The 23,026-nt window shown below is 42.4% G+C and overlaps 1 protein-coding gene across 1 annotated transcript; it reads right to left on the bottom strand.

Annotated features, from left to right (window-relative positions):
* Positions 1-491: 491 nt before the first annotated feature.
* Positions 492-13,671, bottom strand: rgmd (RGM domain family, member D). Its single transcript, XM_031318436.2, has 5 exons — positions 13,406-13,671; positions 9,727-9,767; positions 7,520-7,668; positions 4,206-4,717; positions 492-2,147 (listed from the first exon to the last, which is right to left on the bottom strand). Exons 2-5 carry the CDS (start codon positions 9,762-9,764, stop codon positions 1,449-1,451), a joined length of 1,398 nt encoding a protein of 465 aa, XP_031174296.1. The 5' UTR covers positions 9,765-9,767; positions 13,406-13,671; the 3' UTR covers positions 492-1,448.
* Positions 13,672-23,026: the final 9,355 nt, after the last annotated feature.

Genomic DNA, 23,026 nt, shown 5'->3' with positions numbered 1-23,026 from the left:
CACAGACTAAATCCTATTTGGAGCCAGGCAGCGCTCGGGCAGACCAAAGCAACGCTAGCAGCCAGCTCAGCGCTCAGAGGTAACATTTACACAGGGGGCCTGAGAACACTGTGGATCCCTACAGCTACACAGCCCGCTTGTCAAAACTGTGTGTATACTACGAGCTGTCAGCCCTTATGGACTGAGGACCCCATCAGGACACAAGTGGTATTACAAGCATCCAGTTTGGAAACGCTGCCGCTGTATTAACTCTTTTGTGTTTTGCTTGTCATCTTCTATGTCTTAACCTAGAAACACTAAATGTGTTTCCATATTAAAGTTCATAACCCTGGTTTAAATGGACAATAAAAGTTCAGACAACCTCTGTACACAACAATTTACCATGATATGATGTGATGGGGGGGAAACATCTCTATCCTCTGTCCATGATAGCAGGTACAAAAGGGACAAAAAAGAAAAAAAGAGAGGAAAAAAAAAAACACAGACTGTGGTCCAGAGTGTCCAACAATTTAATACAGAAAATTAAAAACACATTAGTTTACTTTTCTTACAATGTCTCAAAATAACCTACTAAAAACACAACAAATGTAAAACATATTACAGTTAAAAACATCTATACACAGGCAAATGTACACAATATAAAACACATATATACACTCTTTTAATATATTATTATATAAAGATTTGTGTTTTTTTAAACCTTTAAAACTGGAAGCCAAACAGCTTGAAGAGGGAGTGTTTCACAGAAGATGAGAACTGTTGAATATCACACTGACATATTATGGATAGGTAGTTTTTACATACAGTTGTTGGATCCTGTGTATTTAGCATGCCAATTATCTGAAATAACAGTTGAAATAGACAAAGAAATAACATTTGAATACACAAACTTGCTGTTAAAACCGTTAAGTGCTATTGATATTACTAGATTATGCGGGATCTAGAAGCCACATTGCTCTGCAGAAAAAAACAGCTTACATACAGTATGGAGTTACATGTGCAGCTGTTTGAAGGTTGTGCACTATGATGACTTTGCTATTTACAAAAAAAAAAAAAAAAATAATCAGCACACACACAATTATGAGTTTTTAACGATTGTTGAAAACCAGTAGTGAGCACATGGAAACAACATGTTGTACTGGACCCCAAACCACATGATGTATTTCTGTCTTTTTTCAACTGATGTGACCCATGTATGAAGCCACAGAAATGTGAAGTGGGAAGAAATACCATATTTTAGTGTGAAATCCTTCAAATGACAAAAACAGAAAAAGATCACAACATTCACAAATTGCCCCAACCCCCCCCCCCCACATTTTTTTTACAAATATATATGTCTGTTAAGTCACTCTTTCCTCAAGCTGGTAATGCTTCCGCGTTCTGTTTGTCTCCATGTTTCGCTCTCCCTCTTTAAAAAAATAAAAAAAATAATCCTTTATATTTATTGTTTACAAAAGCAGCAGAATGAGGAGTAGGAGTGAGAGCAGGGAGTTGTTGGTTGCTGCTGCAGCCGTCGTGTGGGACACTCCTCGGTTGTAAAGACGAGGAGTCCTCGGGGAATTCTGCTTCAGTTTACTGGGCGGCAGCGCCTTTAAATCCTCCAGAGCGCCGTAGGCCGCCATGGAGAACTCAGGGTCTCCTGTGGTCAGCAAGTCAAACACACAGGACTGAAAGTACACGTCCTCCACCTGCAGAGTCTCTCTACACTTGGCCGTGGCGCGCTCCACTGTGTAGACCTGGTGAGGAGGCCGCAGAGGCCCCAGCTCTGTGTTGGTGCCCTGCAGCCGGGGCTGCTGGCCCTGACGACCCAGCGTGTGCTCTTTGATGAGCTCGTTGCGCGGGCAGCCGTGCAGGCAGAGCTGCAGACCGCCATTGTCCTCCGAAAAGTCCAGGGTGTCCTCTGGCATGCGGATGGCAAAGGTCAGGTAGCTGCCCACGCGCCGGACGATGATGGAAGTGCCGATGTAACGGGCCTGTATCTTCACCTGCCGGCCCACTCCGGAGCCGCCGCGCTCCGCGATGGTCAAGCTGCCGCTCTCACCGCCACTGCGAGTCCCATCCTGAAAGGCCAACGGCAGATCCTCTGTGGTGGCCTGGTACACCTTCTGATCTGTGCAGCCGTGGAAGGACTTGAAGATCACAGTGATCTGAAATAAGAGGAAAAGAAGATCAGCATTTATTTATATGCATGTATATTCTTATACTAATAAAGCTTAAATAAGAGCAGTACCATTTAAAGCCATAAGGTGGCAGCAGGAAACCAAACATTTTAACTGCTGTGGAAGGTGTGGATGGCCCATGCTGGCCTTTTTACAGAGTGGCAGTGATTGCTGTCAGTGGTCCTCTGGGTTGTTACCACCCAAAGAGGAAACCGCTCAAATAAACCACAATTACAATCACTGTGTGGTCTTCAATATCACCTTTCCTTTTATACCTAAAGCAAATGGCTAAACTAAAAGCAGTAACTCCACCAGTCCTCCCTGAATGTTGGCTCAAACGCCACAGTTTCACAACAGGCTCAAATCCTCATGAATCTTCCAACACGTCTCCTACACTGGCACTGCTCGTGCTTGCTCAGTGACTGACTGATTTGTATTCCAGCTGAACTTTGGGGGAAAAAAAAAAAAAAAAAAAAAAAAAAACTTTGGGCCTAATCTCTATTTCTTCAAAGTATCTTGACAAAGCGGTGGCTGTGGTTGCGTTTACACTTACGGGGATACAGTATTTGATGGATGATTTCCTGTCTTAAGTCTGGCAGTTGCAAACAACTCCAAAAGCATGATGGGGGCATGCGGGTGCTGGCACAGATATACCCACACTACAGGTTTGCATAAGGCCCACAACACTCTGTAAATGCCTTTGAGAGAGTTTCTGCAATTTTCCCCCGGTGCAATATTATAGTTTATTGTTGGTTTTCAAACAGGTGAATTAAAATTGGTTAAGTGTAGGGAGTCGATGACACTACCCGATAATGGGAAACAAAATGATTTACTATTTAAGCATACAAGTCACATAAAAGCAGCCTAATGAACCTATTTTAAATGGACACGATCTGTACATGATGAGCCTTATATACCAATGTGACTTTTTTAGTACCAAAAAGAGACAGAGACCTGATAAAAGATTTCAACTTTTTAAAAGCATTTAGAGCATGAAAAAAAACAGCCTACTTCATTAACAGAATCAAAGGCCCTCGCTGCTGTCCAATTATTCCTTTATTTTTCCACATTATCCTATATTTACACAAAAAGCACCAAGATAATTATTTGACCAGAGGGGTGAAAAAACATTCCAGATCGTGGCGGTGGAGGAAAATGTTTGAGTGAGCGTTAATCACTACCATATGACCACCCATGTGTTAAAGGTAGAGCGCTCAAGCATGTCTGTGATTCAACACCGCTGAAGGACTCCCCTCCTCTCTCTTTTCCCTCATAAGATCTGAAGGAGCTCCAAGACAAGAGGAATGCTGGAGGCTCCAGAGGCACCGTGGAATGACGATTAACTTCACATGTTGATACTTTATGGCAATAGTGGAGCTAGCAAGCCAGCACTCAAAAAACAGCCTGCTTATATAGGCCCTTAGTTTCAAAACGTATAACTATAATCAGTGTTCATTTCTAGCAGTGTCCTAGGTGGTTGTCGTGAGAAAAGCAGCACCACACCGAGGGTCGCAAAACAAATCTGAGGAGCTGTGGTTCCGTGTGTTTTTTGCCAGATATTTTTTTCTCGTGAAATCTTGAATAGATTGACCTTATTATTCCGGCCTCTAAAAATTATTTAAATGATAACAATAAGAAAAGACTATTCAAACGTAAAAGACACATGCAGAATGTGAGAGGGGTTGAAAGTAGAAACTGCTTGGATTTGAAGGGGTCACACGCCAAAGACGTTGGAAGCCACAGCACTAAACTAGGGCTGCAGCTAACGATTCCCTTCATTATTGATTCATCTCCCAATTATTCTAATGAGTTTTACTTAATTCCCTGTTTTGTCTGTAAAATGTGGGGGAAAAAGGGTGATCATTTGCTTGTTTTTTTCTTCGTCTAAAGATTTTAAGATTTTAAATGTATTGTCACATATGAAAAAAAAAATATATATTCTGAAACCAGAGAATATTCTGGCACTTTTGCTTAAAAAATGATTTAAACGATAAGTCGATTATCGAAAATCGATTAACCACTCTGTCGCAGCTCTACAATGCTTACCTTGCTGGTTGCCGTGGCGCTGGAGCCAAGGACAACAGGCACGTTGGTCACCTGCACCGACAGGAAGCGGTTGTCAATCAGAGGCCACGCCCCTTCCACCTTGCAGGTCTGAAACTCGTCACGGAAAGTCCGTAGGTGCGGGTCTCCGAATAATCCACAGTGGGCATATTTCTTCTGCTGACCGGCAGAGCCCGACATGAGGACCCGATTCTCGTAGTCGCACAGCTCCGACACAGCTGGACGAGATGTGCTGGGGACCTTGGCGGAGGAGGTGGGCCCTTCGCTGGAGCAGTTATGCTGAGAGAATAACTCCTTAATGCGGAAGACGGCCGAGTGGTAGACCAGGTCCCCCCTACAGCTGCGCGCCTGCCGCCTGGTGCACAGGGCATAGGCCCGCAAGGCGATGCAGTAGTCTACATCCAGAGCCACGTCCTCCTGCAGACCACTAGAGGGGGAGGTAGAAGCCACATACTCTGCATTGCAGCGCTGGATTCGACACTGCTGGCAGTGAGCTGGAAAACAAAAACAATGAGCATCAACCTGTTGTACTGCAACGGCATTATCGCATCAGTTACTGTGAAAATGCTTGCTGCTCATCTCAGTTTCATCAGTAACCTCCCTCTCTGAAAAAAATACAGATGACTAGATCTACCAATTCCCCACGTAAGAATCTTAAAATCCATCTGACATTTACAGATACATTACCTCAGCACAGTACACAAGGCAGCAGAGTCAAAACTTTTCCACTATCAAGTTTAGCTCAATCAGGAGAGCCATTAAAACCCAAATGCGTGAGCTCACGAGGCCATGATCCCACACTGTGCTCCAGAGTCAGTCAAATCTTATTTCCCCCAACTAGCCCTCACAGAAATAGCATGTAGCCTGACTGTAGGAGGAAACCGACCTGTGTTAGTTTGCCTGAGGGTGTTGAATGTGGTTTGGCTGTTGCTGAGGTAATTGAAGTCCATTAAGCTACACTACATGGCACGGCAGGGCTCGGTGTATGGGGGCAGCTAACTTCAGGAGGATCGCATGGGGAACATCACAAAAGACTCACACTAGTTTAATAGACTCATGGTCCAAACTGGAAGCTGGAAGGAGGATGGTGGGGGCAGCAAAGCACAGCATGTGATATTTGGGTGGCATCGCTTAAATTTGGGTCTTCCTGTTAAGTTATGACTCACAAGTGGGATATTTATTATCAAGGAAAACAAAACTATTTCTGTGGGAAGTAAAGGTGTGGATATTCATCGAGTTCATTTCATTTTGTGTTACTTTTGCATGGGATGTCTCATTTGCTGACCAGCATAATAACTCCTGCTGTATTGTGGATATACAGTATTTCTATTTCAAATCAGCACCATCCAGCTTCCACAACACATACATCACTTTCACGGCAAAAAACCGCATCAGGTTGCTCCTCTATTGCAACAGAATAATCTTCTGTTTACTCCAAAGCCCCATCTAATCTCCAAACAGCGTGGACAAAGACAACAAGATAAGCATGGAGATTTCACACCAGTTCACACATGAATGTTTTTGCACCATTTCTTCCCTTTCACACATGTGTGATGCACTGAAGGGGGAATGACAGATGATTAATGCATCTCACAGTCGCTACACTTCAACACCAGCTCTGATAAAAACTGAGATGGAGTGTGAAAGGTCAAATTAAAGGCATTATGCATCCCTCCTCTGAATTCCAACAGGCCTCCCCCGTCTCGCTGCCAGGTCACACAAGTCCGCTGTGATTGACACTTTCGGACAATCACTGCCTGCACAGCCATCAACAACCATGCATCTCCCCAAAGGGTCTTTATGCTCCGGCACTTAGTAGGCTACCAACAAGTGTGAGGACCATGTGGGAAATATAAGAACAGGAAAGGAACAAGCAAAAAGGACCACACAGACAGTATTAGTATTTTACAGTTTGGCAGATTTTAGTTAGAGCTGCAGAGAAGGACACCGTTTTCTACTGGCTTGGGCGTTGTCTTTAGGTTGCAGACTAACATAGCTACTATGAGTGCATTACTGGACATAGAGCCAGCTCATTATTAGTACAAAACAAGGCTGAAGACACTTTTAGATGGTATTAAATGCTATTGTTAACAACATATACATCATAGTGTTTACTCTTTGACACTTTAAATACTCAAACTTTAATTAAAAAAAAGTATAACTTGTTACTTTAACAACCTAAATCTAGCAAACATCTGAATGCATTTCAGCAACTATTCTTTGCATATTTTAAACAAATTGAAAACTGGTGCTACATCCAGTTACAACAAGCTATTACAAAGTACCAAAACAATAAAAAGAACCTGAGGGGCCTCCAAGGTTCTTTGGAAAAGGTTGACAATATTATTGTTCATCATCTTTCTTCTTACTTCTTATAACATTATATGATGGTTTGCAGTTTTCATGTCTAAATAAATAGTTACATTGATGTTATATTTTGTCACTTATAAATCAATAAATAAAAAATCATAATCCAAACAAAACATGCTCCTGCGTTTGGTATAACTGTTAGTGCTTTCTGATCTCTAACTGGGACCAACACGTTCAGAGGCCAGAAAGTTGGACCCCCATGCATGGTAGCTAACAAAGTTAATAAATGAAGCATGAATAGGGGGGAAATACCATGGTCCACTAAGCTTTGCCAAAAACTAAAACAGTCCAAACTAAGTGTTAAAGTTGTACTCATGACGAATAGTAATTGTGACCGTTTGGTGTGCGATTAGCAGCACTTTCTGGTTAAAAAAAACAAGCTCCGCAGTTTTCTTTTGGTTTGACTGCGGGTGCTGGACGCCAGTTGCTAGCGAGCCATGCTAGCTGGGGGGCTACGCCATAACTTCACACAACTTGATAAAACCTAACAACAGCGGCACTTGTGTTTTGTAAAGCGTGATAAATGTTTAGCGGTTGGTGACAACTTGTTTGGTGTCGTTGTTTTATGCGAGAATGGTTGGAAATGTGTTCAAAAAGACGTCCGTAAGTGAGTTAACTCGTGCGGCTCGGCTAGCAGCATACAAGTGTTGGATGCAGGCTGGGATACAACAGGGCTTTACTTTGTCCCCGCAGCGGACGGGGTACTTCTAAACAACAGCGGCTTTTCACATTCTTCAAACACCAAAAACACTTAACACTTAACGTATTATGTAAGAGGAAAGTTGAAAGCCGTTAAAGAGTTTGAGTTCAGCCACAAAACGCCAGGAAAAAGTTAACTTTCCCCCCCTCCATTGCGGGGAGAGCGGGACACAGCTTTGCATGCAGGAGAGGAGTGGAGGAGCACGGATTGAAAAAGCAACACTTACCTGGTCGAAACAGCAGCGAAAGTAAAACCATTGTCAACGTTACACAGTCCCAAAGCTGCCGTTTAGCCGTGATTAGTGGTCCGCTTCTCCCCATACCAATCCATTCAGTTAGAATGGAGTTCCTCGACTGCTTCTCATCGACGTTGTGGCTGCGGGAAACCAGACAAAAATTCGTCTTCCTTCCCAAGCGCTGTCATTCAAAAGGGGCCCCTGGCTTCAGGGCGGTTCTACGAGGGAGGGGTCTAAAGTGTAGACGGGGCCCAGAGGTGATTGCTGGCCAATGAAACACTAATCATTCACTACCCATTTCATATTTACATGTAGTGGGATGAGGACAGTAGAAAAGTGCCTTCAACAACACAAGGGGCGGTGTGAAATTATAATTGCCCTGATTAATATTTTTGCACATCCTGCACAAAACCGTACAGCCTAATTTTCCTTTCTAAAACATGTATATAAAAACAAAAGTGTTATGATGTATTTTACATATTTTATTGCAATATTTCTATTCTATATTTATGTACTTGACTGTTGCATGACTTTGCTCTACTGTTCATTCCATTTTCATATGCTTATTGTATGCACCAAGGCAAATTCCATGCAAATGAAAACTCACTTTGGCAATGAATCTAGTTCTGATTCTGATTAAAATTGAAGAATCACAGGGGTGTTATGGTTATAATAGTATTACAACCGCCTATTATCTGTATATATACAGTAGGCTATGTCTATGCTAAGGTTAGAACTTGGAGCCATTCAGTATAATTAGAAGTGACGAGTAATACAGCTTTTCGCATGCAGAGCTGCATTAGACTAGTAGAAATTTAAACTCTTTGCACTACAAAGCACTCAGGGACAACTGTCCTCTGACTCCCTCCCCGCCACCCCACCTCCCCCTCCCGAGACAAATGTTTGTGTGTTTTCAGCATTAAGAAGGAATCTCCCACCTGCTGTTTTCTCACTCCAGATTTAGTGCTTAAATAATAGAGTTTGATTGACAATTGTGTGTGCAAACTAGCAGAATATATCTTGCTTAGTTTATCTAGTGAATATTTTAAATATAGAACCTGATAAATGCTTAGCAAGTGCATTATTTTTGATGGTAGCACTGGCATTGTACTGAGGCTAAGGAATAATATAGTGGTAACCTATAATGTGGGATTTGTTTCCATTACACTGATTAGCTTGTATATCTGAGATCAATAAATGCCTTCTTTTGTCATTTTTTTGGTTACAAAGTGGTGTTTTACCTGCCAAAACACATTGGCATTGTCTGTTTTCGTCACGTCAGAGAAAATACTCTGACCCAATTATTTTCTCTCTGCAAATCTCAGCAAAGTGTGCTGTTCATTTTTCCATTACATTTTCAGTTAGCAACTTGTATGTTACTCTTTTCCTTTTGTGGCCAACTTTCCATCTCTCTCACCTCCTTCAACGACACTCCGTCTTTCATTTGCACAGCTGCTGTGAGGCCGGACCATCTGCAAGGCACATACACTCACCAGCTTTCAGCCCTTTTTTCCCTGAGACACACTCTGTGGTTTTTGTGCCATGCAAATAAAGAAATCAAATGCACCAAACAATTACTGAATCAAATATTGATATTAAGAAAATCAACAGTCACAGTTTGCGTAATTTTTAGAATTAGAATAAAAGTTAAAGCTTTGTTTTGGTGCAGCTGGAACATTTGGCTTGTAGCTGTGGGTCTCCCTCTGCGCCTCCCTCCTGACTTTATGAGAGAGAAGTGAACCTAGACAGTTATTGGATCACTGGTTTTTCTATACACATGCAGGCTCCTCTGGCCACACAATTGTGTGATTCAGGTGGCCTGTCAGTCTTGTGAAAGGTCTTCACAGGCCCATGTTGATGTGGGGCTGATATATATAGTGGAGGGGGAAACGAAGACAGCTCAACCCAAGTGGAACGTTTGGATTGTTCTGAGCTGCCAGAAGGGCCTCTGTCACACTGGATCCAGTGTGCCAAGTTTATCCCCTCAGAGAGTTCTACCTTACTCTGTTCAGCTAATTTTGGAAGCTTGGTTGGTTGATCTGCTTTATTGCTGTGTTTTATGGTCACATTTTAAAACCCATCAAACAGGTTACACTTCGTATTCCCTTCGACAACTTGGACACAGGGCAGTGACGCGGTGTAGGAGGGAGATCTGTTGTGTTAATATACTGTACAGCAAATTAAAATGAATGTCTCACCTGTTACAGTGTTTGTCTTTAGGAGCGAGTGATGACATTTCCTGCAGAAAAAGAAACATTGTTTACTTCAATTTATCTCAGCTGAAGATGAAAAAAAAGCTCAGTTTTAGTAGTAGTGATAGAAATAATACAACTGCATGCCGAATGTGTGTTACATAAAGATAAAAGACAACAAAATCAAAGCCATAGTTTCGCTCAATAAGCTGCTGTCTACTAAATGAAGTGAGGTTCCACGGGACTGATGACCACTGAAGCAAATAGTTAATTGATCCAGGTGGACGGTAAGGATGAATTCAGCACATGAAAGAAACTCTGAGACCGCCTGTCAGGCTTGATGGGTGGAGAAAGACCTTTTTCTTCCCATGTTTCCTTATGAGCGTATTGCATTGCATGACCAGTATATAGCAATATGTATAGACTACCAACTCTAAAACAAGTCAGAGAGAGTGGGTGTGTATCGGGTAAAAAACAAGGCCGGTATATTGCTCCTGCTGACAGTGGGTCACTTGTTCTGGTACAATAGAAAAAAAAGAGCCAGTTTCCATGGACCTGAGAGAGAAAACAAAAGTGTTTTAAGTTTTGGACAAACATTAAGAATTTCTGACAGACACAAGAACAGCGGACCTAAAAGCAGTGCTACATGATAAAAACGTAGCGACAGAAAATGTCAAGAGTTAAGCGTAAGAGAGTGAGAAAGAAAGAATGAGGGGGGGGGGGGAAGGGAGAAGGAAGGGGGAGAAAAAGAGGGAGTGAGGGATTGGGTTTCCTCTGACTGTGTGTCTGGGCAGCTCCACATGTTCCTCATTAAGGTCCTCACACTGTGGGACCAGCTCCACACCGGGATGCTTGTTTTTGTTATTAGGCTGAACGTGCTGTGGTCTGGTGGAAGCCTGAAAAACAGGGCCAGTCCAGGACCATCTCTCCAGCTCACTGTCCTCAAACCGAGGAAAAATAACTACAGTGACCTCACATATTTCACCACGACATGGTCAGCATACAGTACTCTTTCAAAACCTGTAATGTGTTTATACATACATGAAAGTGGAAAACGTGTTTTCAAATCTAATCTGATACATGTTTTTGTACTGCACTTTTTCAACATGTAAATACAAGTTGCACAACCCTGACCCCTCTGTTCTCTTTGCCCATCAATAGGGGCTGTAAACCTTAAACAATTTAGTTGCAAATGCAATGTTTACAAAATAATAAAAAAAAGTCCAGTTGCAGGAAATTGTTGATGTGTCATGCTTCTGATTTCTGTTCAATTTCATGCCCATCTAGATCCGTCAACTGAGACATGTATCATGTTTCTTCTGAGGGCTGATAACATCAGAGATTGGGATCAGAAGTAGCACGCGCCCTCTGCAGCCTCCGCTAGCACCACACGGTTGCAATATAAGAGACAAGCTTATTGAATTTTAAACAGGAACCAGAGCAAATTGACTGTTTTTTTTTCTCTGAGGGCCCCTGTCTGAAATGAAGTGGCCTATAGCACAGCTGAGACATAGAGTGAGAGGGAGATGGAGAGAGATGCAGAAAGCAAGTGTGTCTGGTTCAGGCCTCTCACTGTTAGAGGGGATCTGTTATCTCAGTAGAGATAAGGGAAACTGTGGTGTGAGTGTATACGGGGCAGCGCTGATAGCATCTCCACTCAAGGATCCCACTTACGGCACCCTGATTGATAGCTGACAGCCCACACGGCCCTCATACGCTTTGAGGGTACCCCTCAATAGGTATCCATGCAGGCATCTGTTTACTGAGATCCTTTGGATCTTTGTCTCTGAGTAAACAAGAATTATCACACTTGCATGTCATCGGAGTAGAAAGTCTGCTAGTCAAGGCCCTGCACTGCCTGAAATCCCAGAAACAAATTAAGGGTAGATTTTTATTCATTCAATATAAAATAAAGTATTTCTTTCTAACACACTCAGATTTTTTTCTGTTTGTTGCTTTGGTCTTTACCACACTGAACCGAACTCTTTTCTTCTTCTTCCTCCCTCATTTCTCACAGAACAAATGTTGACACAGCGTCAAGCCCCGTGCTCATGAATAGACAGTCAACTGACAGGTAACCCTAGCTCCAGGGTCGCGGGGTCACCCCGGCCTGATGAGGGATGATGGGTAAAATAAATGGAGAGCAGCACATAGAGGGGCCTCTGATGTCCTCAGCCTAAAGGGAGAGAGTTCAGGGCCATTTGACCTCTGACCCAAACCCTGCATATGTGTTTGTGTGTGTGTGTGTGTGTGTGTGTTTTGAGAGTTAAACCTCTCCCCAATCTAGAATTCTCCAATATGTTTCACATTATTTATTTATTTTTTTTACCTGGCCAAGTTTTATTTTTCAAACTAATAAATCAAGTAGGAAAAACAGTTGTATGGCGTCACTGAGCAGCCTGTGAAGCTTATTACAATGCATAACATAACTTTGTTTGAACATGCCTCGTCTTTCTTTTCATGACGACACTCCCACGCTTCTAGTCACCCGAGCCATGATGTAGTATGGAAACAGGTAACAAATTGCTTTGTAATGACCTATGACAACTCTCTTTCTCCCAGAAAACTGAAATGTTAGCAGTAATACCACCAGCTCAGGAATTAATACTCAATATTTTCATCTTGTCATTTTTCAACTTTCAATTTGTGCATACGTGTAAAAGTGTGTGGAATGCCGGAAATATACTTTATTGTACTTTAGATTGTGTTTTAAAATGTTTGTTTTATTTATCGAGAAAGGACAACTTAACCAGTTCTCCTTAAAAGACTGCTTGCTAAATGCTAATCAAAATGCTAAAAAATTCAAAGTGAGACGTTTTATTATTATCATATTATCTATCACCAATATGATCCCAGGAATCCTCCACTAGTTTCTTTTTACATCGGTTTTTACTTTTTTATTTTTACTTTGACAAATAAATGTTTTCTCTCTCCTTCATTTTGATTATATTCGAACAGATCTTTATGACATGCAAGGAGTTTAGGATTTTTTCCGCTGTGTGCCCTCAACCGTTTGCCCTTTACACCTGACGGCTCGAGCCTTAAGTCTAAAGCTAACCTTCAGTTAGTCTGCAACAGATGGTATTGTTTCTGCCCTGGCCCACCCAGACAACTGCCTTGAACCAGGAATAGATGGATAGATAATAACTTAGAAGTGTGTATACATTTAGCCATTCTGATCTACCAAATTCTAGCCAAGAAGGCATTCGGACAATGTTCCCTGCTGTTTGTGTTGATTTAAGGCACTGAAACATGGAGGAACATGGCAAGGGTGTACACTTCTACCAATCAACTTTGATTGACTCACTGCTATGCACTAAACACAGATCTGTTAGGTGGAGAAAAGTCTACATGAAGTGCTGGGAAATTGATATGACATTTTTTTTTTCCTTAGCTTTTCAGCAGATGTTTCTCACATTTACTTTGAAGAAAAGGCCAGTCCTTATATGGTTATATGGGATCATGCATGTCACACTCTAAAGATTAAAACAACACAACAATCAACATCACCTGCCATGTTTGTGTTGATGAATTGCAATCATTGATACTCCACTATGTTAGTGAATTACTATATTAGATCATTTTTAGTGGCTTTTACTAAGTAAAAGTCATGTTCAAAACCAGTACAACAGTAAATCAATAGGATGTTATGAGTAATGCCAGAGAGGAGAAAAAAGAAACTTACCTTGGATCAGTGTGTTTGTGGTATATGCTGTATTGTGAATAGGAGCACTGCTCTAACTGGAGTTTAAATTAGCAGACGCCGTTAACCCTCGTTCTCTCTGCAACTTCAGCTGGCCAACTAAGAACTTGGGCAGCTACAGGGACAGATAGCCATTGGAATCAAGGCACATGACAACAGCTGTCTGTTTCAAGAATCGGCACTTTGATTAAAGTAGGATGGTAGTGAGCGATGTGGCCTAATTCCCACATATCTGGGTAGGGCACTTCTGAGAAGAGAGAGAGAGAGAGAGAGAGAGAAAAAAAAAGCAAAAGCACTGAATGGAAAAAAGATTGAAGCATAATCACATGCATGCATATTCGAAAACATGCACACTTGCAAACACACCCACCCTTATACTACACTTATGCTACTTATATTCACAGATATTCATAGGCTTGAAACCATGTGTCACACTTGGAAAGCTTCCCATATTCTCTAAAAGTCCATCAAACACACAGACAGAAGGATATGAGTGTAGCCGACCAATGGCCCCAGTGTAAGCTGAGCATGTGTGCAGCGTGAATGAGACCTCTGTCTGTTATTAAGGTCGATCCCCAGCCCCACCCCTACGGTATCTGTCTTGCTCCTTTTTTTATTTTAATTCTTTATGCATTTTGGTTTTATTTCTGTTGTCCAAACACCTGCGAGAGTGCTGTTTATGCTTGGTAACAATCACCAAAACAGAATAGACCCACAGCTTCACCTACATCCAACTCTTTTATGTGTCATCACTGTTAAGCATGATATGAGCAGAATTCACAAACAAGAGCGATCATGCCCCGTAATGTGTGTTTGGTTATCAGTTGGCTGCTGCAAACAGGCCGAGGAGATGTGAATGTGATTAACCTTGCCAGACTGACTCAGTGCGCTCGCTCCGGGATATAAGCATTCGTTCCTGGTGATTTATAGACGTGGAGTAGTCAGCCACAAGGCCTCAGGCTGAGGGAGAGAGAGAGAGAGAGAGAGAGAGAGAGAGAGAGAGAGAGAGCGCAAAACAACAGTACTTAATTCAAGTCTGACAAATATTCTGCAGGAAATCTATACAGACTGCTCCATCAAATCTTTCAGCCCCCTGGTTCTTCCACAGTTGTAAATTGCAACTTGTAAACTCAAAAGTTCCACATTAACAAAGCTAAAAGAAAAAAAAAACATTGTCTGCTTTAGTTTACTCTATGCAGCAATACACCATACTGTTTCTGTCTTGCCCAGACAGCATAGAAAATGCATCTTTGCAAGCTCCCTGGGAAATGCGCCTTGGAACAGATGTGAATTTCCAATAAAAGTGATTCTTAATCCTGCATGCATTTTTTAAAGTTGTGAAATTGCAAAATACCTCATAGGCTGAATATGATTCATCCCACATTGTTCTCTTCCTCCCTCCCAGAGTTTGTTCTGTCTTTTTAGGCAAGCAGCTGTTCACGCAGACAGCTGCATCGGCCATTCATTGCAGTTGAGAGGCAATTAAAAAATCAAGTCAATGTTGTGTTTCAGTTGATCCATTGCTATTTCTACATATAATCCTCTCTCTCGTGTCTCCCCTCTCTTTAACGTACACACACACCACCAGCTCTTTCTCGGGCACACACATAGATGCTCATGCACAGTCGAAGAGCAATGATGCTGGGATGGTATGGAGATTCATTGTTTTTCTAAAGACAAAAGCTCCAAATTGCAGTGGCATGGCACTGTTGAATTTGAGGCATTATTAAGGCCAGAGCTGAGAGGAGCCATGTAATCTCCAAGATTTACTGGTCCACAGATTTTTTCCATATCTTCTTCAGTGGAGGTATGCGGCCGCACAAAGTCTGACTGGCGTCACTGTGGCATTCAGCGGGGAGTTAAATCGAGCTGAGGCCTTGTGCCACAAGCACTGATGCATTCTTACAGGGCCGTGCACATGTAAACACACACATCCATACAAGAGCTTGCATGCCCAGTTGTGCTCTCTTCCAAACACACACACACACACACACACACACACACACACACATGCGGTCCGTGCCTCCAGTTGTTCCCTCCTCTCATGGCACACAGCAGGTGTGAGTGTGATAGAGCTGGCTGGGTGATCTGCAGTCTTATAGAACAGCTTTACTATTGTTTCTCATATGAGTGTGCTCTTTTGGAATCGATTTGGAAAATTTAATGGGATTTAGCCATTGGCCATGCACTTCTGCTACCAACATAGCAGAAGCACAGACTCATTTATGATACATGATACAATTAGATTCACCATATGTGAAAATATTCATATTCTGATGGCTGTGGTTTATTATTTCATCTTTTGGGGCATTTTTAATATATATAGTAGTAAACCGAGTAATCCCTCTGCTCACACATCCCTATACTCATCACCCAACATGGTGCCAAACTGGCTTGGGTATCAAAGCCCTCGCTCAGCTGCAGTCACAAAGAGAATGATGGCCTTGGGTTGAAAGGGCAAGCTCTTTCAGTAGGAGATTCAACAAATCAAATGCATCATGGAGCTGCCACGGAGTACTGCAGGTGGAGCAGAGGCAGAGGATTGGGCGATGAGAGGACACTCACTCACTGACTTGGAATCACAAGTCAAACTGTAATGCAGAAGAGCAGCTTTTAATGTCAGAAAATTGAAGAAGCAGGTAGCAGTAGAAATCTTATATTTGGGGATTAGCCAAGTTATTGTCGTGATATAAATGCTGGAATTGAAACGAATTCATCGCAAAGGCAGATGTATAATCTGTATAATATGACAATAATGTGACAACTTTCCAATATGTGCCGAGCTTTACTGAGAAAAGTTTTTATTTATAACATGAAATGCTGAACAAGCAATTATTTTCCTACTCTCTAGACAAGTAAACATGGTGCTGCCAGCTCTTATTGCTGCAGCTCATTATCGGCTCTGGAAGCAGAACAAGATCAAATTTTATTTTCACAACTTTAAGTGAAATGTGGCAAGATTATACTTCCATCCATGGCTCAAACTTTATTTCAGTTTCCAGGACAACTATCAGACTTTTGGCTGTGATAGCCATGACCTCTCTTTTTTATATGAAACATGAACTAATGATGTTCCAATAAAGTACCCTTCAACTGGTGATATATGGTAGATTGAAGTTAAAAACAACTCACTGCCCTGTTTACTTTCCACAAAATGAAATGGTATTTTAACATGCTGTTGTTGTTTGCTCTTGTACTGGGTTAGCTTGTATCTGTCTCTCTGTGCATTGTTCCTGGCAGATGCCATCACTTTGTCAGTGACATAATTGTCTCTAACCAAAGAGATGATACACATGATTTAATTGTAATGGCTGGTGCACAGACAGACCATTATATACATTGAATGGCAGGCTTTGACCAGCTGTTTCCACACATACTGAATATTTTTAAAAAGCACTCCTCCTACGTTCTGGGAAGACGGGAAGTATGGATCATATGGAGTAGTGATTTCTGACTTCCTCTGCAGTCTTGTCTAATGATTGCTGGGGATAAAGGAGCCATCATCTTTCCTGCGCTCCCCCCTGTCTCCCACCCCCTATACCCAAGCACTTCCTGTCTGCCACATGTGTGCTGCTGCAACAGATGTCAGTAGTATACTTTCTTCTCTCAGTCCAGAAAGAGTGGTGGAGTGAGAGAGCTGCCAATCAGAGTGTTACATGCTGGGATGAACTTATTTTGAATGTTTAGAAATTCACGGACCTTCTGTGTAAAATGGATCCTCATAGTATGTGGTCCTACATCAACTCAACCATTGGTCTTCCTTCTCCTGCTCTTTGTCTTCCTCCTCTTCCTCCTGCTCCAGACAGGAGCATTACAGAGTAATAGCAGTCGGCTAGGAGCGCTTTTGTAATTGCCTGGGCCCATGTGCTGTGGAAAGCCAGGGCAGGGGCCAGCGGCATCAAAGCCTGACTGATCATTCCTCAGCCTCCCTCCACTGAAAGGGGGGACAGAGGAAAAGGAGGAGGGAAGAAACACAAATACAGATGGACAAACAAGCCAGGGGAAGTCAAAACTGAAGCAGATGTGGTGATAGCAGTAGATGGACAGATAGACGGACGGAGGGGAACAGAAGAATCTTAGCCGAATGGATTCGCTTCTCCTCCCACACCTGTTAATATTTAACAAACAATGGGGGTTGCACCAGCAGTAGGGATGAAAAAAATAGTAGGGAAGAAAAACAAAAAAGTGATGTTGAGGTGACATCATGGATTATTAAGGTGGGGGTGGGTCTAATAAGGGCCTGGCTTGGCCTGGTCGGTAAAGAGAGCAGGAAACTGGGGCAGAAGCAATTTGAGAAGCTGAGGCCTCAGTCTGCAGCTGTGCACTCAGTTTCTCTCTCCCAGCTACACAGCTGCACGATTGACAATGCTGCATGTATTTACCCATGACCTCTCCTCTACTTCACAATCCATTGCATGTTTATTTGACACATATGTTGCAAAAGAATATACATAAGAATCTCTAATCAAGCTTATTGTCAGGGTTGAGAGACAAAAACACGTCAAATATTGTCTAAAGCCTTTCGAACGCTATGCTTGGCATCTTTTTTCCAGAGCAGATTGAGTCAGTGGAGCAGCTTACTTCCTTATTCATGTCGTTTTTCCATGGAGACATTATAACATGAGCAGCACTAACATGGAAAACACATTCTAGCAGATATTGTCCAGAGCACACTGATTAGTAAAGACTACAGTAAAACAATGAGGTGAGGATTTATAAGACAGTGTTGAATGATGCTGCTGCACCACACACTGTGATCAGAGTCACACACAGACAAAGATATCTCTGCAGATTGTGATGCTCTACTTTTGAACTACTAACCGTGTGTGTGTGTGTGTGTGTGTGTGTGTGTGTGTGTGTGTGTGTGTGTGGAGGCGTATGTGCAGTGTCGTGCCAAACACAGAGACACAGAAAATTTATCTCTGGGATCTTTTTATTGGCTGTGTTTAAAGTTGCCAGATTGTGAGCAGCTTTCTCCTTTGAAAATATGTGCTGCTTGCAGTGTCACAGTGCTGCATTCATCTTCACAGACGCCTCAATTACAACCCACTGATGCCCTTAAAGTCGGAGAGGAGCTCAGGAATGCTCCGGCGGGACAACTGCCAAGCATCACTACAAACACCATCAGCTCCTAGCACCCCACAGAGAGAGCGAGAGAGAAAGAGAGAAGGCAGAGAAAGAGAGAGGGATGAACATCAGTATGTTTGCAGACCAAACCAGGAGAGAGAGGAGGAGGAGGAGGGGATAATATGTGGCACCACTCTGAGAGCTGAGCCCTCCGCCACAGCACTTCTGTTGCCAGATCACAACCAGATGTGCCAAATGTGTCCAAACAGGAATGACTGTGTGAAGGCAATTTTCAGCAATTTGTCAGATTTTAGAGTTGCTCCCTCCTCTGCCCCATGCCTCCTGAAAGACAAATACAAACGTTAGAGGAGCACAACAATCATTTCAAACAGGCTCCCCATAAACGCTCGCTCTACTCTTTGCCTCCAGCGCAGTCATGTGATGAGAGATATACAGTATAACGGCTGAACACAGAGGGGCAAGACAAGGCCTGTAGTATTGAAAAATAACCACCCACCTAACTTTTATGCATCAGCATTACTGAATCTAACCATCCAAATAGTCAGCGCATTTATTTACTCTTTGCTTGTAGAGTCAAAATCCCTGACAACATTCGCACACCCTAAATCCATTATCTTAACTCACTGTGGCCAATACAGCCAAAGCAAAGAGAAAGATAAATAGAAAAAAAGGTTGTTAATCTTTCTCTAGAAACCTCATAAATAACAACTTCACTCTCAAGGTTATGCAAGCAATTTGGATCAGCTTTTCTTACTGCTCACCCTACTTATTTCCACCTTTTCTACATACATATTATCAAGAAATATATCAGCACTTTAAAATGAACTCCAATTATTTTACACATTAAAAGTCAAAGTTTACAGGTCTTGGGTACTTCTACTACATATATGAAACAAGTTGTGTCTTCAGAGGGATCTGTGCGAATTCTGATAAACTGCCTCAAGTGATGTCACTTGAGTCAGCACTGGGCGGGGCGGAAGACTACAAGTTTGAAAATCTGGAAGTGTAGCATTAGAAAGAAGTGAGCTTACCAGACCACTTTGGCTTTCTCCTCATCTCTGCATGAGGCTATATTAGCCGCTACTAGCATAAAACACCCAAATCTTAGACTGAACTGTCGGCAGTCGAGTTGCAATGTGGGTAATCGCTATAAACAGATATCTGCATATGAATGCATGTCTGTAGTCAACGGGACAATATTTTGGTATCTAAAGCGTTCTGGTTTCCGTTTGTAGTTGGTAGTATGTTTTGATAAACAGTCCGTGTGGCGAGCTAAAGAGGCGGAATGCATTGGCCGAAATGCAATCTCGGAACCTATCGATTATCATCTGACTACGGTGTAGCTTTTTATTAGGTTTTTAAAAAATGTATCTGCATTCATATACGGATATCTGTTTATTTCGTCTCTCAACTCTATTCCGGCGTCTCAAGTTGCTAATCTGACCCGATGCACGGAAGAAGTTGTCTTGGCTGGATATCCGCTGGCTAACTGAACCCCCAAAATATTGGCCAATGCCCCAAGAGGCTAAATTATCATCAGACTGATAGCCGATGGGTTCAGAGATTGCATTATGGGTAAAGCAGGTGGTTTTTACAAGGAATAATGCATGAATTAGGATCATCAATTAAGTGTCCAGTTTTAATTATGTTATGGAGGGGGGGGGTGCTTGGTGGAATACTCTTTTAAGTCTTACAATAATGATCACATTTTCTTAGACACTGGGAAAGAAAGTATGCTTTGTTGCCTCCTTATTTAGGCCTCTTTCATAGGAAATTGAGGGCAGCGTCTCGTCTTCATAGCAGCCATGAAATGTGTCAGCTTAAGGGATTGGAGAATGCGCTGGTTAGAGGTGGGTGATGGGTGGTGGGGGGCTAGGTACAATGATGCACCTCACCCCCCTCCACTCTATTTAAAAAAGCTGCACAAACAACACGGTCCCGGCCCTCACATGGGCTCACCCTGTCCTGTTCTGTTGTTTGGCCCCTCTTTACATCTCCAGAACAATCTAAAGAAAAGCCTTTTGTGCCCTCACATGCCATTGCATGTAAGCAGGCAATTCACTGACAGAGGTGACAAAGAATGGTCTGATGAGACTCACAACTGCATTTTGGCTAAGGGTGGTGGTCAAGAAGGCCTCATTGCAAACACACAAGCAAACCGGGAGCGTCAGACGAGAGCTGATTCTGTTTAGTGCACTGCGACACATGACACTCTTGCTAATAAGCAAACACGTGGAGGTGGTTGAAAGCTCTTACACAGCTACATCTTTGTTGTTATGTTATATGTGAATTCCTAGTTGTTTTTGTATGGTGTTACATTTTTTTGCTTACAGTTTTAAGGTTGAATCCCACCCAACCAAGTCCTAACTCTCTCCCTTTCCTTGAGTCACACTTTTGGAAGTCAACAAGTCTGAATCCTGGGACCAATGAAAGGGACAATTGTGGGTGGGTTTGCATAACGTTGCTGTCAGTCATGTGTCCTGTTTCCCTGTAAGAGAGCTCAAATTCACCACTAATGCCTGTTTTAATTTGTTGCCTCATTGCTCTGGAATCCAGGATAAATTGTTCTTCTGGGTAGTCTCGCTAGGAAAGTTAGTGAGTGTTTACCATATGTATTAGTTTGTTGTTCAGGTTTACATAACAGAGACAATGTTGCTTCTGCTGAAGGAAAAAGGAATGTTAAACAGACTACACAACCACTCCATATTTTAACATAATTACATTTTCCATTACACTCTATGGACTCTACTCACCAATTGGAAATGTATCTACATAAATATAATGAAATCAGTGTTGAAATTGACTGTTTTGGTGTTACACCAATGAAATGTCTGTATGTGTGGGCTCGACTTTTGACCAAAACGGAAACAGCAAGATAGAAAGACATGTTGGCTGTTGTGGACTGTCATAACCCAGAAATCAAGTCAATTCTAACCAGTAAATCTGTAAAGTTGCAGGTTTTCCCTCCTTGGGGTGTGTGTCTAGCATTACAGCTGAAAGATGGACAGCAGCATTGGAGTTTACTTACAGGAATCTGTGTGGGTGTGAGAAGGGGTGCACATGAGCACACTGTACACTCCCCCCCCCCCCCTTTTTATTTTTCATGTTCGAGTGTGTGTATGTGTGTGTGTGCGATGCTTGTGGCTGATCTGACTTATGTGTGGTGTTTGCATATGTTTTTGCGTGTTTATACCATTGTGTCATGAGGGAATTGTTTTTTTCTCTTTGGTTTTTGAGCGACAGGCAGTCTTTGTGCTGGCATGTGTGCAGACCAGATGTGGGTAGAATATTTCAAGCAATAGCCTGGTGTACGAGTGTGTGTGTGTGTGTGTGTGTGTGTGTGTGTGTGTGTGTGTGTGTGTGTGTGTGTGTGTATGTGTGTGTGCGTGTGAGTGTACAGTATGCATCATTTGGCTCAGTAGTGGATTAGGTTTGTGGAGGGAAAATGTGTGTGTGTTTGGGTGTATCCGTTAGTATGTGTGGATAATTCCTTACCTTGTAGTAAGGGCTCAATGTGTGTGTGTGTGTGTGTGTGTGTGTGTGTGTGCATGTGCGTGTGTGCGTGTCGTACCATGCTTTTGCATACTTGTGGTTTTATCTGTGAGTCTTCCTTTCGCACATATATGTTGGCATCCACTTACAGTATATACATACAGTTTGATGGCATGTGTGTGTGACGGAGTCTGTTCGGAGAATGTGCATTAGTGCAGGCTATGTGTGTTTGTCTATGCAGACCCATAGCAGCTGCTGGACACCACCTGTGGCCGAGCCCTCCCTAAGGCCTGTTGTGGCTCCAAATAGTCCCTCTGGGCTCACAGGGATTCAGGCTTTGGATGTCAGAGAGAGATGGCCAGGCACAGGCAGAGCCCTCCCAGGCTGGATGGATTGTTCCCCTATGTCTGTCTTATAAACAGTCACTTTTTTGTCCTCTAATGCAAAAGAAATTCACTACTAAGTTATTAAAGTACTGTTTATTTTCCTTTTCTCTCTCCCTATCGTTCCCTCTCTTTTTGCTAGTCCTGCAGTTTTGTTTTTTCTTAGGCTGGCTGACAGATGTCCATCAGCTCCATTGTTTACCCCCACCCCAACACAGCTCCAGGCCGACAAAAAAACCTGGCAATAACTGCTCTATGAAACACAGCCCTATAAAAGGACACGCAGAGTTCTGGCTGTCAAGATGTTTATGATGTTTTAAAAGCCACTTTTTTCTTGGCATATTTGTGACTGTAATTGTGATGATCTGAAAACATAATACATTTAGTTACCGTAATCCTTCTATCAGCAGTCGGAAAATTGTTTATTGCCACAGTTTGTTTCACATGATTTCTATTTACTCTCCCCTCATTAAATTATATTTAGTTCTCCAAACTATACAAGGTGAACAGAAACGTTCCCAACATGACTGCATGTTATAATGACATGCAGCAATTTTCCGGCCCTGATTATGAAAAGTCCAGAGGCTCAGTTTTCATTTATTATCTCCCTAACTCAATTTCCGGGCCAAGCGGCAGATAG

Source organism: Sander lucioperca, chromosome 11 (genome assembly GCF_008315115.2).
Source record: "Sander lucioperca isolate FBNREF2018 chromosome 11, SLUC_FBN_1.2, whole genome shotgun sequence".
In the NCBI taxonomy this organism is placed as follows: domain Eukaryota; kingdom Metazoa; phylum Chordata; class Actinopteri; order Perciformes; family Percidae; genus Sander; species Sander lucioperca.
Note: the sequence above shows the minus strand (reverse complement) of the source record. Positions and strands in the feature narration are given on the sequence as shown.